The following is a 16548-nucleotide window of genomic DNA, read 5'->3' on the forward strand; positions in this document are numbered from 1 at the left end:
ATAAAAATGACTATATTTACAAACAAAAATGGAAGATACCTAAGTAGTCAGAAAGCTAAAGTGTGTATAAGAAAGTAATTGAAATACATTTAATACGTTTACAGATTTAAATTCTCCAAAAAAACTATCTCTAAAGCAAAGCCAACATGTAAACTGCCCCCCTCTGCTAAATGTTTCCTTTGCAATTCTTCCAAAAGAATGACCTGTGTGATCTTCAAGAAATTAATTGATAATTACAATTATTGTGAAATCCTCCGGCTTCCAGCCTCCTCTGTGATTTAAACTTGGAGGGAGCGTCATAAATTCAGAGCTTTGAAATCTCATCCTCTGCCTTTGTTGTGTGTGTTAGGGGCGTGTGTGCAAACAAGCCAGGACTATAAATACAGCACAGGCTCAGAGCATCTTCACAAACCAAAAGCGCACAGTAGCCCCCCAGGGTATCTGCTCATCCTCTGGACTTATCCTTTTTGTGACTTGGGTTTTTTTTAACACAAGGACTTTTGCAGCTCTGCACATTCAGTTTTCCTGGTCACAGTGTAGGTGGAAATGGCTGTTACAATTCTCCCCTTTCTCGCACTATGTTGTTACACTTTGGATGCAGTTTCTGCTTTTGTGATGTCCAACTCCAACTCCATCAAGAACCTTCCTTCTTCACCAGTGGGTCAAGTACCAGGCTTCTACCCAGTCAGTGTCAGCCCGGACTCCTTTTATGACATTGCCAACAAGTACCAACCTCTAGATGCTTATCCTGTAAGTAAACATTTCTGACATTATTACTTTTGAGTTCCAAATTTAACTAGATATTTATTTAATTATCTTTAATATAATTGCACTGGAAACATTTAAGGATTGTAAATAACTTTAAATATGCATCACTTATTTATTAAACAAATCCAATATGTGACAGATGTTATCAGAGGCTGCTATGTGCAAAAGTTAATCAAAGAAGAAATGCTAAGGTATTGAGATGAATTAAACTATGGGAATATAAATAATGAAAACATTGCATGCTAGTTTATTATTATTATTGACAGCATTTACGCACATGAGTGGACTGGATAGGGTAGAAAAGTTGTAACAACTCCAGTCTTGCAGATTTATTTTTGATGACATGAAGGTGACATTTTCCTCTGTGTGTCTCTTAGCTTTATACCTGTTCAGAAGACGATGACTGTGCATTGGATGAGTTTTGCCACAGCTCCAGAAATGGGAATACCATGGTATGCCTGGCATGCAGGAAGCGCAGAAAACGTTGTATTCGTGATGCCATGTGTTGCATGGGCAACTACTGCAGCAACGGTAAGCTCCAGACCACTGTGGGGAGAATATAGACTCCATAGTTTCACTAAGAATACAGCCAAAAGAAGAATTTGTAAGAGTTATAGAACTATAATTCCACACTAGGTGCTTTTGAAATATACTGTCACCTATGGTGATAATTAGTATAATGTTTTCCCATGTTTCATATCTGTTTAGCTCAGAGATTTTATTTTATAACAGTATCAATTTATTGTATACTGTGTAACAATATATTTCCCAGGATTAAGTACATTCATCCTAATAGATACATTTACTCTGATTATATAAAAGTAACAATATACAGCTGGGTCATTGTGTTGCAGTAAATGTAACATTTCCCCAGTAGCTAAAAGTTACTCTCTATTTACATATTAATCATTGTTTGTAAACATTATAGAACAAGTTTACATTCAAAACATAACTCCCCACCCTAGTCCTTTAGTACAATGGGCTTTCAATTAATTTACTAGACTCACTAATTAGATCGAAAGTAAACTATTTGACATGTAATTGGTCATTTGTGTTCATGAGTAGTTTATTGTTTGAGAATATATCAGCCAAATGAACGTTTTCTACTTGAAAATTAAAGGCACAATGTTTTTAAACAGCCCAATTGACAGCATCTATTTAAGACATAAACTACTGTTTCTTAGTAATGAGTGCCTATTAACCATATGTTTGTCAGTAATTTTAACACATAAACCAATGGTGGACTTTGTAATATTTGTAAGGTAGATCATTATTATTATTACTTTATGTACTAACAGAACAGCTGTCATTGAATTTGCACCTTACTTGATAGCAATCAGTTATTAGCTGCTTGTTAGTTGTCACTGTGCTTATGTGGCACACGTTTGTCTTTCAAGTGTATAACATGTTGTAAAATACTTATTACTTCTTACAGGAATCTGTGTCCCTATTGAGCAAGAGCAGGAACGCTTCCCCCAAACTGGGTACATTGAAGACCCTGTAGTGGAAAATTATCATGAACCTGCTACAGTGGACTCTCAGACTAAATTTACCACCTCTCCCTCTGGAATGCAGCCATTCAAAGGTAAATTGCTGTAATGATTGCCTATCCCTTAACAATCACTCTAAATTATTCCTTCTGTTTCTTAGGTAGCATAACGTATTATTAGTTTTAAGAAGTAGCCTGCTGACATCACAGTTCTAGACTGAATACTGATTCCAAAGACTAAAAGCACTTCTGTATCTGTTACAAAGTATTCTTATATTGTTTCAATGACTAGGGTGTTACAGACAGATGTGTTCTAAAGTTATAGCATGTTACAGATTATTAAACCAGCCACATCCTGAATATTAAAAAACAATAATAACATAATTTCTGTTAATCTAAAAAATATTTTGAAGATTATGTGTGTATTATTGTCCAAACATATATACTTCTCTTTTTCACACAAACACACTCACACACTTCTCTCTTTCCCATAAACACACACACACACCTCTATTTCATACACACACTCTAGACACACACATACACACTCCTCTCTTTCACACATACTAACACTCTACATACACACACTCCTCTCTTTCACACATGCACACCCTTCTCTATCACATACACACACACTTCTCTCTTTTACATATGCACACACTATCACATACACACACACACTACTCTCACACATATACAAACACTACTCTCTTTTACATATGCACACACTCTATCACATACACTGTATATTTTACTCTCACTCTCTTTTACTCACAAACTATCTCTTTTATTCTCTCCCACACATACACACACACTGTCTCTTTTAATCTCTCTCTTATACACCCACCCTCCTCTATCACATACACACACACTGTCTCTTTTAATCTCTCTCTTATACACACACCCTCCTCTATCACATACACACACTGTCTATTTTAATCTCTCTCTCTCTCTTATACACATACCCTCCTCTATCACATACACACACACGGTCTCTTTTAATCTCTCTCTTATACACACACCCTCCTCTATCACATACACACACTGTCTCTTTTAATCTCTCTCTCTCTCTCTTATACACACACCCTCCTCTATCACATACACAAACACTGTCTCTTTTAATCTCTCTCTTATACACACACCCTCCTCTATCACATACACACACTGTCTCTTTTAATCTCTCTCTCTCTCTTATACACACACCCTCCTCTATCACATACACACACACTGTCTCTTTTAATCTCTCTCTTATACATACACCCTCCTCTATCACATACACACACACTGTCTCTTTTAATCTCTCTCTTATACACACACCCTCCTCTATCACATACACACACACTGTCTCTTTTAATCTCTCTCTCTCTCTCTCTCTCTCTTATACACACACCCTCCTCTATCACATACACAAACACTGTCTCTTTTAATCTCTCTCTTATACACACACCCTCCTCTATCACATACACACACTGTCTCTTTTAATCTCTCTCTCTCTCTTATACACACACCCTCCTCTATCACATACACACACTGTCTCTTTTAATCTCTCTCTTATACACACACCCTCCTCTATCACATACACACACACTGTCTCTTTTAATCTCTCTCTTATACACACACCCTCCTCTATCACATACACACACACTGTCTCTTTTAATCTCTCTCTCTCTCTTATACACACACCCTCCTCTATCACATACACACACTGTCTCTCTTTTAATCTCTCTCTCTCTCTCTCTCTCTCTCTCTCTCTCTCTCTCTCTCTCTCTCTCTCTCTCACACACACACACACCCTCTATCATTTCCTATCATTCTGCATGAATGGTTTCCTACAAATACTTATCATTATCACAAAGCAACTGACAAATATACAAATATTGTTCTCACGTTGGCTTCTGCTTCTCTCCTGCAGGTCGTGATGGTGATGTATGTCTTAGGTCAACAGACTGTGCCCCCGGATTGTGCTGTGCTCGTCATTTCTGGTCAAAGATCTGCAAACCTGTTCTTGAGGAAGGTCAAGTGTGCACCAAGCATAGAAGGAAGGGATCTCATGGGCTAGAGATTTTCCAGCGTTGCCATTGTGGATCTGGACTATCTTGTAGATTACAAAAAGGAGAATTCACAACTGTACCAAAAACATCCCGGCTCCATACTTGCCAAAGACACTGAGGATACAGTGATTGACTCTTTAAATTAAGCTATAATATTGATTAGCAGATCATCTACTCTTCAGATGTACCTGTATATAATCAGTTAACACTAAGTACTCTGGCTTCATCTATGAACTTGAGTAACAAAACTTGTTTCTTTTTATGGAACTATCTTCAGTGTTTGCAGTAAATTACTGTGTTGTAAATAAATAATGCAACTCTCGGTTGTAAATATTTATGTACATTAATTGCTACTATGTTTTCACTCATAGTCTATTACTATGTAAATGTCTTCTTTTTATATGATATAGCTACAGTTTTAGAATATCTGTATATTAACTGAAATAAATATTCTTGAAAAAAAAAAATGATGCCTGATTTTATGAACATATCATGTTTAGTGACTCTATTGCCCTACAACAAACATTTCAAACAACTGAGCAGATATAGTAGATTTTTTTTATCTGAACAGTTTAGATATTAAGTCTGTCCCACCTTTTCTAACTAAATTTCCTATATGCATCTTACACATATATGATGTTTAATTCATTATATTATTTGCTACTTAAGTGAATTAAAATTACAATTAGATAGATAGATAGATAGATAGATAGATAGATAGATAGATAGATAGATGATAGATAGATAGATAGACAGACAGACAGCAATGGATATTAAAAAAATATATCAGAATGTGCAATGACATTAAATGTCTTTCACAATTAGGCAACACAACTATTGACTTAAACGATATCTTTTACAGAAAAAAACATTAGATTGTTATAAATGAATGTAATTGAAATTGTTATGCATTTAATATAAATGTTTATATTTGTGGAGGGTTTCATATAAATAAAACATTTATATTATTTATTTTATAGGTCCAAATATATAAGGACATGTCCTTAAAATGTATATGTGAACTTCTCCAGTGCCCCTCATCTACAACCCTAACAACACCTATATACATATAATGACTTATATATTCTGTATCTTCAGATCAGTCTGATCTGGACACCTTAAGGGCATCATCTGAAATGAATGAATACAGTTTTAGGCAGAAATGAGTTATTTTCAAAGTACAGGATGTGTAAGTGTCTTTTGTTACTGGCTGGCCATCCAGGGACAACCTTCTTTCATTTCTGTATCCCTGATACCCTTTGTCAGTTTCAGGAAGGTTTTTTTTTTTTCCAGTTGGAGTTGCATCCTAGTCTATATGATCTAAAGGTTGTAGACTCAGGAAAATACAATAGATAAGAGGAAACCAAAAAATCTCTTGCACAATCAAGTAAAGAAAATATTTCCGTTTGTAATAAAAGCTGAATATATCTCCCAGTCATTTGATCTTCTTCTGCTCAGAGGTGTAGAATAAACTACAAGACTTAAGTGATCACTCTGGCTTTAAGACACAAAAGTGCCTGGGGTATTAATGAGGCTTCAATTTCACACATCCTGCAAAAACAAATCGCTCATCTCAGTAATAGACATTTGCTTTTCAGAAAAATTTGACAACAAAAAAAAATAAATACATTTGATTTAGCAATTCAAGTATATTCATTGCTGTTTATTGAGTTAATAATTGGTGACATGAATGTCATTATACGATTAATAGCTATGGGTTTGCTTCAAATCATTTAAATATATGAAAATATAGCACATGTTAGGGTTAAGTCAAGTGTAAAACAATATTCATAGAGACCCACACAAACAAAACAAATGACTATAAAATACATGTATTTAAAACATACAGTTATACAAACAGAATACAATTCCAATTTATTTATCCCTCATATTTAAAGTTTTACATAATATCTTTGCATAATAAATTGTCATCCATATTTTAATTGAAAAACATTCACAATTATATTTTCCATATGCTATACATATTTATAACATGATTTAAATGATTATATAGAAATGGTTTGTATTTATGTTATTAATATTAGCAAAAGCTTAATACATAAAACCAGAAAAAACCACAACAACAAAATGATATCAAGTGCATTTAATTTTAACACGGTCTATAAAGAAAACAATTCTATTATATCAATACAACATAAACCTATCGAAAAAACACAATATATTCTTTACTCAAAAATAATAATGTAATTTTCCAATTTGATTACCTTTTCAAATGGTATTCTTTTATATTGGGATTGGTGTGCAAATGTTATATATATATATATATATATTTTTTTTTTTAATTATTAATATTATTAAGTTAATACATTGATTAATTGCAACTTTAATGCCCTTGCCACAAATCGTAACCCCTCTAAATTTGTGTGTGATTTAATTGTAGTCGAGCTCTAAAAAAATACAGGACAATATGAATTTTAGAACTTCTTGGCTTTTTAGATTACATCAAAATGTATATAAATTAATTACATAATAAGTAGGTTATGTGTTAAAAAATGCCTTTTTTTAAATACATGGAAAACCCAGAGTCTAACGTTTGTCATAACAATGTCTAATCAATGTTAGCACAAATCAAAGCATTAAGCCTGCATGTATTCTGGGCTTACCTGTATGTGAAACAATTGTTAATATATGTAAAACAAACATCCATAGAATGCTGTTATCTGCACCGCCAATTTCTGGTGGGATCATTTTGTCCCTCCCCAGAGGTTATGGAACCCAGCTGAGCATCTGGTTCTTTAGCACCGCACAGGTTATGTGGTCTGAATGCGGAGCGAGGCAGTGACGTGGTAGGACTAGGAGGAACATTTATTTCTACTCTTGTTATTGATATATTGACCTAGGGAGTAAATTATAGGTAATAAGCTTTAGTGATATCTGAATACTGTTTTTACTTTTGCAGCATTTACTTCGATTGTACTTTAACCTTGACATATATCCACTTTGCTAAATAATACTACTATTTAGGTGCTTTAAACATTCTAGTTAGCTTAGGCAGGGCATGGTAGACTGTGGTTGTGTTGTCAGTTTTAAAAATAGACAGGGCCGTCTTTAATATTGACTGGACCCTGGGCAAATCTCTTGCACTCCCCCCATGCATTTTCACTGTCTTCCCCAACATCCCCAAAAATCATCCACTGCTGGGCTTATAATTGAAAAAATGAAATAAATTGCACTATGTGAAACTGGACCTAAGCAGTACTAATAGGTAAATAAGTATAACAATTCTTTGCTAGGAACAAGTTCTCTCTCACCCTGCACTAGATGATGCTGCATGGGGAAGGGGCGTGAGTGCACTCACATATTTTTCCCACTGACACCTTTCTACAAAGCACTGTTCCCCTAACAAAATTCAGTTAGTTGATCTGAGGGCCACAGCAGATAGAGCAGGGCTAAGGGGACCAGCAGACTGGATGCTGTCTGCCCAAGGCTGCATGGATACAGTGTGAAAAGAGTCACACAGTCTCAAGACTGAAGAGAGCAGTGTGTGCAGCTGCACAGATGCTCAAATCCTCACGTGCCTGCCTCTCAAGTTTTCTGCATGCGCCTACAGTCAGCTCTACCCTGAAACAATCTCCACCACCAGAGCAGTTACCTGGTAACAGTGGTTACCCCAGCAGGACCTTTTCTGATGCAGTGGGATTAGCTGGATGCCGAGTTAGGGCTTAGCAATCGGTGCTACACAGTGCATGGCACTAGCTTGGCATGTCACATGACACAGGCATGGTCTGGCACAGTTTTTCACAAATAAATATAAGCAGAAAACGTTTGACTGTGACAGTATTAGGATTGACTGTGTGTGTCCCATGTCACATGACATCAGCAGTCTGGCATAGACCAAAAAAAAAATATTACATATTTTTTTTTGGACTCTTGGGTCCCTCAACAAAGACTGGGCTGTGGGCAGCTGCCCCTTTTGCCCTGTGTTAAAGATGGCCCTGAAAATAGGGTGTAGAGTTTGCACAGTAATGTTTAGATGTAGTGTTAGGCACTTTTTGTTGGGTTTGAGGGTATTATTAGTTTGATGTTTATAAACTGAATGGTATTACAGATACATTTGTTCTAGGGAAATACTTTCAGATTTAGGAGATAGAATGTTCTGTTATCAACTTGAGAACCAAGGAAGAGGGGACAAAAATGCACTAACAATAGTCATCAGTTGATTGATTTCTGTGATGATCAATAAGTATGTAACCTTTACCTTTATTCTTGGTGAATATTGACCCCATTAAAAAAAAATAATAATAATAGTAATAATAACAATTATAATATATTGTGCTGTAGATGGCAGCAGTAGCACTAGCTACTACCTTAACTTTATTTTTGAAGAGAAGGGCATGCTATGGCACTACACTACTGTCTGTGGGAATGCCCTAAAGATAAATATATTAGAGTAACTGTGTTGGGTCTAGAGTGCTGTGCGTATGCAAGACATTTTCAGAAAAGGTCAGAAGATTCTGACCCAAAAAATGCACTTAATTAATCTGTTTCCCTATTATATCACATTTTACATTGTTGTGAAGATAGGCCACAATATAGTATAACTTTTATTGAGAATTATTCAAAACTGAAAAAAATGTTCATGGATCAGTCTGTGGTTCTTTTAAATAGTTAGCATATGACTGAGTCTGTGATATAAATTATCGATAGGTAAAGGAGTTTTGTAAGCAAAACACTTTTAAGCAAAATTTTTTATTTTTTTACACTTTACTTCAGTGTCAGTATCACCCCAACTGTAATTGATTTGTAATCTAAATGTGTTGAGTGTTAATATATCTTCATTTGTATTAATACCACCATAGAATCTTGCACTGAGTTTCTAAATATTTCTATAAGCTATTGGTATACTTGGTTGTTATTGGTCTCCCTTTACCTATGTGCTTGTAGTGATCTATATAATACTTTAGTTTTGTAGTACTTCAAGGATAGAATTTTTTCAGATAGTCTTACTAAGTCTTACACCTTTTTACTAATTTATACTATCTATAGTTATTGTGCATTAAACTCGGAGTGAAGTCACTTTATCTATGTGTTTATAAACAACTTTTACATTTTTTTTTTTAGTTCACATAAAATAGGGTCCCTTCCCAAAACTCTCCAATGCCCGTCGAGAATCCCTCCCACAGACCCATGGCCGCAACTGCACTGAGCAACGAAACCAATCTCAGATGGCTCAGAGATCCCCAGCCCCTCTCCAGCATCTATCTTGTGTTTTAAAAAATAGTCTTCCCTATTATTGCATGCACGTTGGTAACTAAAATCAATGAGATCAATAGGATAGTTTTTCTCCTTAAATCTTTCCTTAAGAATCTGGCTTTGGGCATCATAATCTGCGATCAAGCTACAATTGTGCCTAATTCTCCTGAATTGTCCGTATGGGACATTTCTTTTCCAAGGATAATGATGGTTACTTGAAAAATCTAAATAACTGTTGCTGTCAACAGTCTTGAAATGTGTAGTACTGACTATGCGACCTTGTCCATTAAATTGCAAATTAAGATCCAAAAATACAATGCTATCAGGGTGTATACAACTAGTAAACTTTAAACCTCTGTTATTCATGTTGAGATGATCAACAAATTGTAACGCTTTTTCCCTAGTGCCATTCCAAACAAAAATTAAATCATCTATAAATCTGCCATAGAACACCAGGCTCGCCCCATATGTTGATTGATAGATAAATTGATGTTCAAAACTACCCATATATAGGTTAGCAAAACTAGGGGCGAACCTGGTGCCCATGGCAGTCCCTTTTGTCTGTAAAAAATAATTATCCTGGAATAAAAAATAATTAAAATAAATAATTATAATTAAAATAAATACCAAAGAAAAACAGGAAATCTCCGAACCATCCGAAACCAGACCCACCACCCAACACAATTGCAACCACAAGTCCACAAGAGAGACTCCCAACAAACACTGGAGAACTCCAAAAAGGGACCCCACTCTAGTTTAATCTTTTATTTGTATCAAAGTATTCATTACAACAAAACAATTTCAAACAATAATTACACTCCAGTGGTCAAAATATATTACATGGCAGGTTCAATATCGTATTACATGGTGGGTTCTTTAACAATCACACAGGATCCGGGTTCTGAAAGTCCACATGAAAAATTGTATGTTCACCTGAAGCATTTTTGTAATAGGCAAGACCTGATTTCAGTGTGCCAAGAACATATTTCACATATTTCAACATCATTTTCAACAATATTTAAACTCCAATAATCAAAATAAACTACACAAAAAGTTTTCTTGGTAAGTTTGCAGGGTTCATCTGATCAAGGTACACAACACTTCTTGTATATATCTCCTATGCCATCACAGATCCTGAGGTAAAGTTGGACAGTCAGATGGTTATGTCTGAGATGTATAGTTGGAAATGGGACTGTGTTGGTTTGGTTCTAGTGTAATCTACTTTCCATGTTTGGCTGCCTATCAGTCCTGGCTAGTACTTATATGACTAGAAGGGCATGTAGTGTGTTGGGGAGTTAGATGGTGTGTTTCGTCTTGCTAGAGAGGAACTTTCCATATTCAACCTTGTGATTTGTCAATATAAAGGGGCGCAGCATGAGGAACTTAGTTCTGCTCTGTGTAATAATAGGATTCCCAAAAATATAGCATTTCGGCATAGAACTCCAATCTGCCAGTTTTGTAATAAAAGAATCTTTCCAGGGATAGATTCGCTTCCATTTGTGTTTTCCACATTAATAAAGTTGGAGTGGACTCAGATTTCCACATCCTCGGGATTATTTGTTTGGCGCTGCATATGGCTAACTGAAATAGGGATGTGTACTGCTTAAACTGGAATTTGGGCAGGATATGGAATAAGTATATCAAGGGGTCTAAAGCAATCTCATGATTTAATAACCTGCTCATTTCTTGGTTGATGTCTGTCCAAAATTTTAAAATCCTAGGGCATTCCCACCAGATATGGTAAGGTGTACCTTCACCCGAGCACTTCCTCCAGCATCTATCTGATGCTTCTGGGAATATATATTTTAATCTATGGGGAGTGAGATACCACCGAAGCAAGAATTTGTAGTTAGTTTCTAGTAGGGTGGCTGAATGTGCAGATTTACTGGTATGTCGAAAGATATCGAGCCAGTCTTCCTCAGAGAGTGTGTATGGAAGTTCTTTATGCCAAGATATTATTGTAGAGGTTTGTTTGGGGTCAGAGGGTGTGAGTAGGATTTGATATAGGGTGGATATAACGTGGGCTGGAGGTGAGCTGAGAGTGCAAAGTTTTTCGAAAGGGGTACGATCTCTTGTTGTGTGTTGTTTAAGTTTATGGGTGTGCACGAAATGTTTGAGTTGTAGATATTTAAACCAGTCAGTGAATTGTGTGATTCCCAAGTCCACTAATTGTTGTTTAGATATCAATTTGTTCGCCTCTAATAGTGTATACAGTGGGAGGAGGTTGTCTAGGCTGTTCTGTGATTTAGGCGTAGCTAACATCCCTGTTGGGAAGTCTGGATTGGACAAAACAGTCGTCAGGGGAGAGGGGATAGTTGAGATATGTGGGATTCTAGCTATAGTCCGAGACCAGACGGCAAAAGTTTCTCGTATTATAGGGTAGATTTTTATCAAGGCTGGGTGGTTCCCATTCGGTTGCCAACAGTATGCGCCGAGTTGGGGGGATCTAGTCAAGTCGTGTTCTAACAGCAACCAAATCTTGTTATATTTGTTAGGGGTTGTACACCAGTCTATCAGTCTCTTTAAGAAGACTGCTGTTCGATACTTAACTACGTCTGGTACTCCTAAACCCCCGTATATTTTTGATAGGTAAAGAGTTGTTCTAGCTATTCTGGGAGGTTTCTTTTTCCAGATATACGAATTCATCACAGACTGGAGTCTATTAAGGTAGGTATCTGAGAGCGGTATGGGGACCGTTTGGAACAAGTAAAGGATCTTGGGGAGTATGGTCATTTTGGCTACCCCTATCCTGCCCAACCAGGATATATTTTTATTTAGCCACGCAGATGTGTCTCTAGTTAGAGTATTTAAGAGTGGTTCATAATTCAGTTCAAATAGTTGTTGTACAGTACTAGCGAGGTGAACCCCCAAATATTTCAGTGAGGACCTCTGTATTTGGTATGGTACCTGTGAACTAAGTGTTTGAATGTCAGTCTCATTTAAATTTATGGGGAGCAATTCAGATTTATGTTTATTAACTAAATAATTAGAATGGAGGCCAAACTCTTCCAGTGTGCTCCGTGCCGCAGGTAGGGATATATTTGGATGAGTTAGTGTCAGTAGTAGGTCGTCTGCATAAAGTGCCAATTTATGATGGGTGGAGTTTATAGTAAGTCCAGTTATTGCAGGATTGTCACGTAATTTAGTAGCAAGAATTTCCATTGAGAGAACGAATAATAAGGGTGACAAAGGGCACCCTTGTCTAGTACCGTTTAATATGGGGAAAGAGTTGGAAAGTGTACCATTAATTTTAATCTTGGCAGTGGGGTTAGTGTAAAGGGCTAGAATTTTTTGAATAAAACTGTCTGGGAAACCAAATTTCTGTAGGGTAACTTTTAAAAAGGTCCAGTCTAGTCTGTCAAAAGCTTTTTCAGCGTCGGTCGAAAGTAGAATAAAGGGAATGTCATGTATAGCTGCATATTGCATAAGGTGCAAGACTTTTACAGTGTTGTCTTTAGCTTCTCTCTGCGGCATGAAACCCACCTGATCTGGATGGATCAATGAAGGGAGTACTTTATTAATTCTGGTGGATAGGATTTTAGCATATATCTTAATATCTATATTCAGGAGAGATATTGGGCGGTAGTTTGATGCAATAGTCGGGTCTTTACCTGGTTTCAGTATAAGTGTAACTACTGCCTCAAGCATAGAGGAGGGTAGGCCATGGGATTCATCAATATAATTAAAAACCAAAAGTAAATGTGGGATCAAAAGATGCTTACATTTTTTGTAATAACCGCTAGTGAGGCCATCAGGTCCAGGGCTTTTCCCTTGTTTTAATGAGTTTATAGCATTGGTAATCTCTTCAGCGGTTATTGCTGAGTCGAAGGGGCTAAGATCTTCTGCTGTTAGTTTAGGTAGGGTAACAGTATCCAAGTACTTGCAACAATTGTTAAAATGTGTTTTGTTATTCCTGTGTGGCGTCAAGTTATATAACATGGTATAGTAATCTCTAAAGATTTCTGTGATCTTCTTAGTCTCTACCGTTAATCCACCAGAAGGGTCTCGTAACATAGGAATATAGTGGGCTGATTGTTTGGTTTTAAGTGCTCTTGCTAAGAGTTTCCCGGGCCTATTTCCCTCCAGAAAAAATTTCTGTTGTAATTTTAGTGCTTGCTTCTGGGCTGCTAATTCTAGAAATTTTTGAAGTTTCAGCTTAGCTTGATCCCGTAATGATTTTAGGGAGTCATCATGCAGATTGTCCTTATATAAGTTCTCTGCGTTTTGATAAGAAGCAGTGAGGTCTGTTTGTTGTGATCTATTACTTTTATTTTGCAGGGCTTTAATTTTTATCATTTCACCCCTGATGACACACTTATGAGCTTCCCAGAGTGAGAATGGATTTATATTTGGGGTGTTATTGTGCTCAAAGTAGTCCACTATCGACTTCTCTACTTGTTGTAATATTGGTAGTTCATTGAGTATAGTGTCATCAAATCGCCATTGAAATGGTTTAAAAGGGAGTGAGGACCAGTGCAACTTACATAAAACTGCCGAATGGTCGGACCAGCTAGTCGGTGTGAGGTCTGATGAGGTCACTGAGGAGATGGTGTTATGGTCTGTAAATATGTAATCTATACGGGAGTGAGTGTTCTGTGGTGCTGAGTAATAGGTAAATTTCTTATTATTCGGATGTTGAACTCGCCAGACATCATGGATTCCCAGTAATGTCAGGTCATCCCTAATGGACCTAAGTGATTTTTTCGACACCAGTGATTGTGCAGTAGAACTATCCATCGTTGGATTTAGCGGGGTATTTAAGTTGCAGCCTACTATGAGGGACCCCTTGTAAAAGGCTAAAATGTCATTAGTTATTCTGCAAAAGAAAGGGGCTTGGTGTGTGTTGGGGGCATAAATATTGACCAAAGTAATTGGTTTCCCGTGAAGTAGTCCCCCCAGGGCCAGATATCTCCCCTCATTATCCCCATCTGTTTGTTGGACATGGAACTGTAATGAGTTATGAAGTAGGATACTGTCTCCTGAGATTTTTTTGGATGGGTGACTGCTGTGATAATGTCTGGTGTATGTGGATGCAAAAAAAACCTGGTTCTTGTCCTGCTATGTAGTGCGTCTCCTGCAAAAATAGGATGTCTGCTTGTCTATGCTTAATGTCAGTGAATGCTATGCGTCTTTTGTGAGGTGTGTTGAACCCTCTTACATTTTGTGTCATACACACAATTGTTGTTTTGTCAGTCATTGTCTGTTTAATGGGTCAATACCTGCCTGACTGCTAGGTCTATCCATGAGACTGTGCGAACCAATCAATAATAGTGTAGAAAGTGCATATACCTGGAGTTTGTTGATTACGGGTAGATAGCGTATAAACAAAAATATCAATTTGAACAATTTTGATTCAAACTTAAACCATGAAAACAGTAACAAAAACAACAACAAAAACAATAACAAATAACAAATGGTTTGATATAACATGTCACAATTCAGGGGGAAATTAGTTTGCCCCTAGTTATGACTTATAGTAAATTTATAAACAATTACAAGGACAATATAACATTTATCGACAAATAATATAGGACTATATCAATTATTTATGCATACATGTTCAGTCTCTTTACTTGAGAGTCCAGCAAATAAGAAGTATGCTAATGTTCATAGTGAAATGAGGAGACATAAGATTTAATATTTAGATAACATAGATTTATCTCACCCAATCAGTTCCTATCAGCATCATCCTGGGTTATCCACAGGTGTGAGGTCTTGGGAGTTCTTTGGTCTTTTACTTTTCTGCTGCTGCCATTGTGCTTTAGGATGTCTCACTGGTTTGGGTGCCACTGCAGATTCTGCATCTTCTTTTGATGTTGTTGGTTGGGGGGGTTCTATCCCCAGGGCCGCACATAATTCTGGTATATCGTCCAAAGTTTTACATGACAGCTTATTGCCACCGTGGGAGATGTTAATAGAGCATGGAAAGCCCCATCGATATGGTATTCCTTTAGCTCTGAGAAGCGCTGTTAAATGTTGGTATTCTTTTCGCCTTTGTAGAGTACGAGGGGCCAAATCTGTGAATATTTGCAGGTGGCAGTTTTGGAAATTGATATCTTTAATTCGTCTTGCTGCTTTCATGATGTCTTCTTTGGCCTGGAAATGTGTCAGCTTGAGAATAATATCTCTTGGAGGTGCTTGGTCTGAAGGCTTTGGTCTTAGAGCTCTATGAGCTCTATCCATGGATAGGTCTGTGGTAGAAGTGGGGCCCAGGAGAAAAGAGAAGAGGCCTTTAAGGAATTCAGGGATCGTGTTGGGCAAGATTGTTTCTGGGATCCCTCTAACACGAAGATTCTGTCGTCTCTCTCTATTCTCTAAGTCTTCTAGTTTATCTTGCAGTTGTAAAAGCATTGAATCGTGTACATTAGCTGTAGTTTGCAGGTTAGAGATTTCGTGACTCATAAACTCATTATCTTCTTCTAGGGCTTCTACCCTGTTGCCAATTTCTGACATATCTTTTCTTAGGTTGGCTAGTTCCTCTTTTATGCAATCTCTAACCTTGACAACTATGTTATCCAGATCATGTTTAGATGGTATAGTGGCCAAAAAGGATTTAGATATCTGCACAGAATCTTCCATATCACTATCCTCACTGTCTGAGGGTGACATCTCAGGTCTCTGTGGTGTGGCTTGTTCAGATAGAATAGACTGTGAGGTTTCTGCAGGCCTAAAGAAAGAGCTCACTGAGTGTTTTGTTGCAGCAGGTTTTTTTGTATCTCTGCCCGGTTTGACAATGTTTTTTGGTGACATTTTCATGCAGTGCTATAGCCAGATTCCTTTCCTTTAGTTTGTTATCACTTTTACCCACTAAAAATTAGACCAGGATAGAGGAACAGTTCTTATAATGATGATTGGAGAGTATGTTAGAAATCTCCCTCAGTAGCTGTGAGCTGTGATTATATTAAATGAGGCAGTATGTCAGCGTGGCCTGTACTACGCACCTCTGCAGTACTCAGGCAATTAATATGTGCTTTATAGTGAATTCAGGCAAGCAGCAAAAACTATCTGTTGTTGCAGTAATTAGAA

General features: G+C 36.9%; 1 protein-coding gene across 1 annotated transcript; it reads left to right on the forward strand.

Moving 5' to 3' along the window:
• The first annotated feature begins 424 nt into the window (after nucleotides 1-424).
• DKK1 (dickkopf WNT signaling pathway inhibitor 1) lies at nucleotides 425-4769 on the forward strand. The gene is made up of 4 exons (XM_053691672.1): nucleotides 425-750; nucleotides 1146-1299; nucleotides 2204-2353; nucleotides 4170-4769. Exons 1-4 carry the CDS (start codon nucleotides 547-549, stop codon nucleotides 4424-4426), a joined length of 765 nt encoding a protein of 254 aa, XP_053547647.1. The 5' UTR covers nucleotides 425-546; the 3' UTR covers nucleotides 4427-4769.
• The last annotated feature ends 11779 nt before the right edge of the window (nucleotides 4770-16548 follow it).

The sequence above is a fragment of the Bombina bombina genome, chromosome 9, assembly GCF_027579735.1.
Source record: "Bombina bombina isolate aBomBom1 chromosome 9, aBomBom1.pri, whole genome shotgun sequence".
Lineage (NCBI taxonomy): Eukaryota > Metazoa > Chordata > Amphibia > Anura > Bombinatoridae > Bombina > Bombina bombina.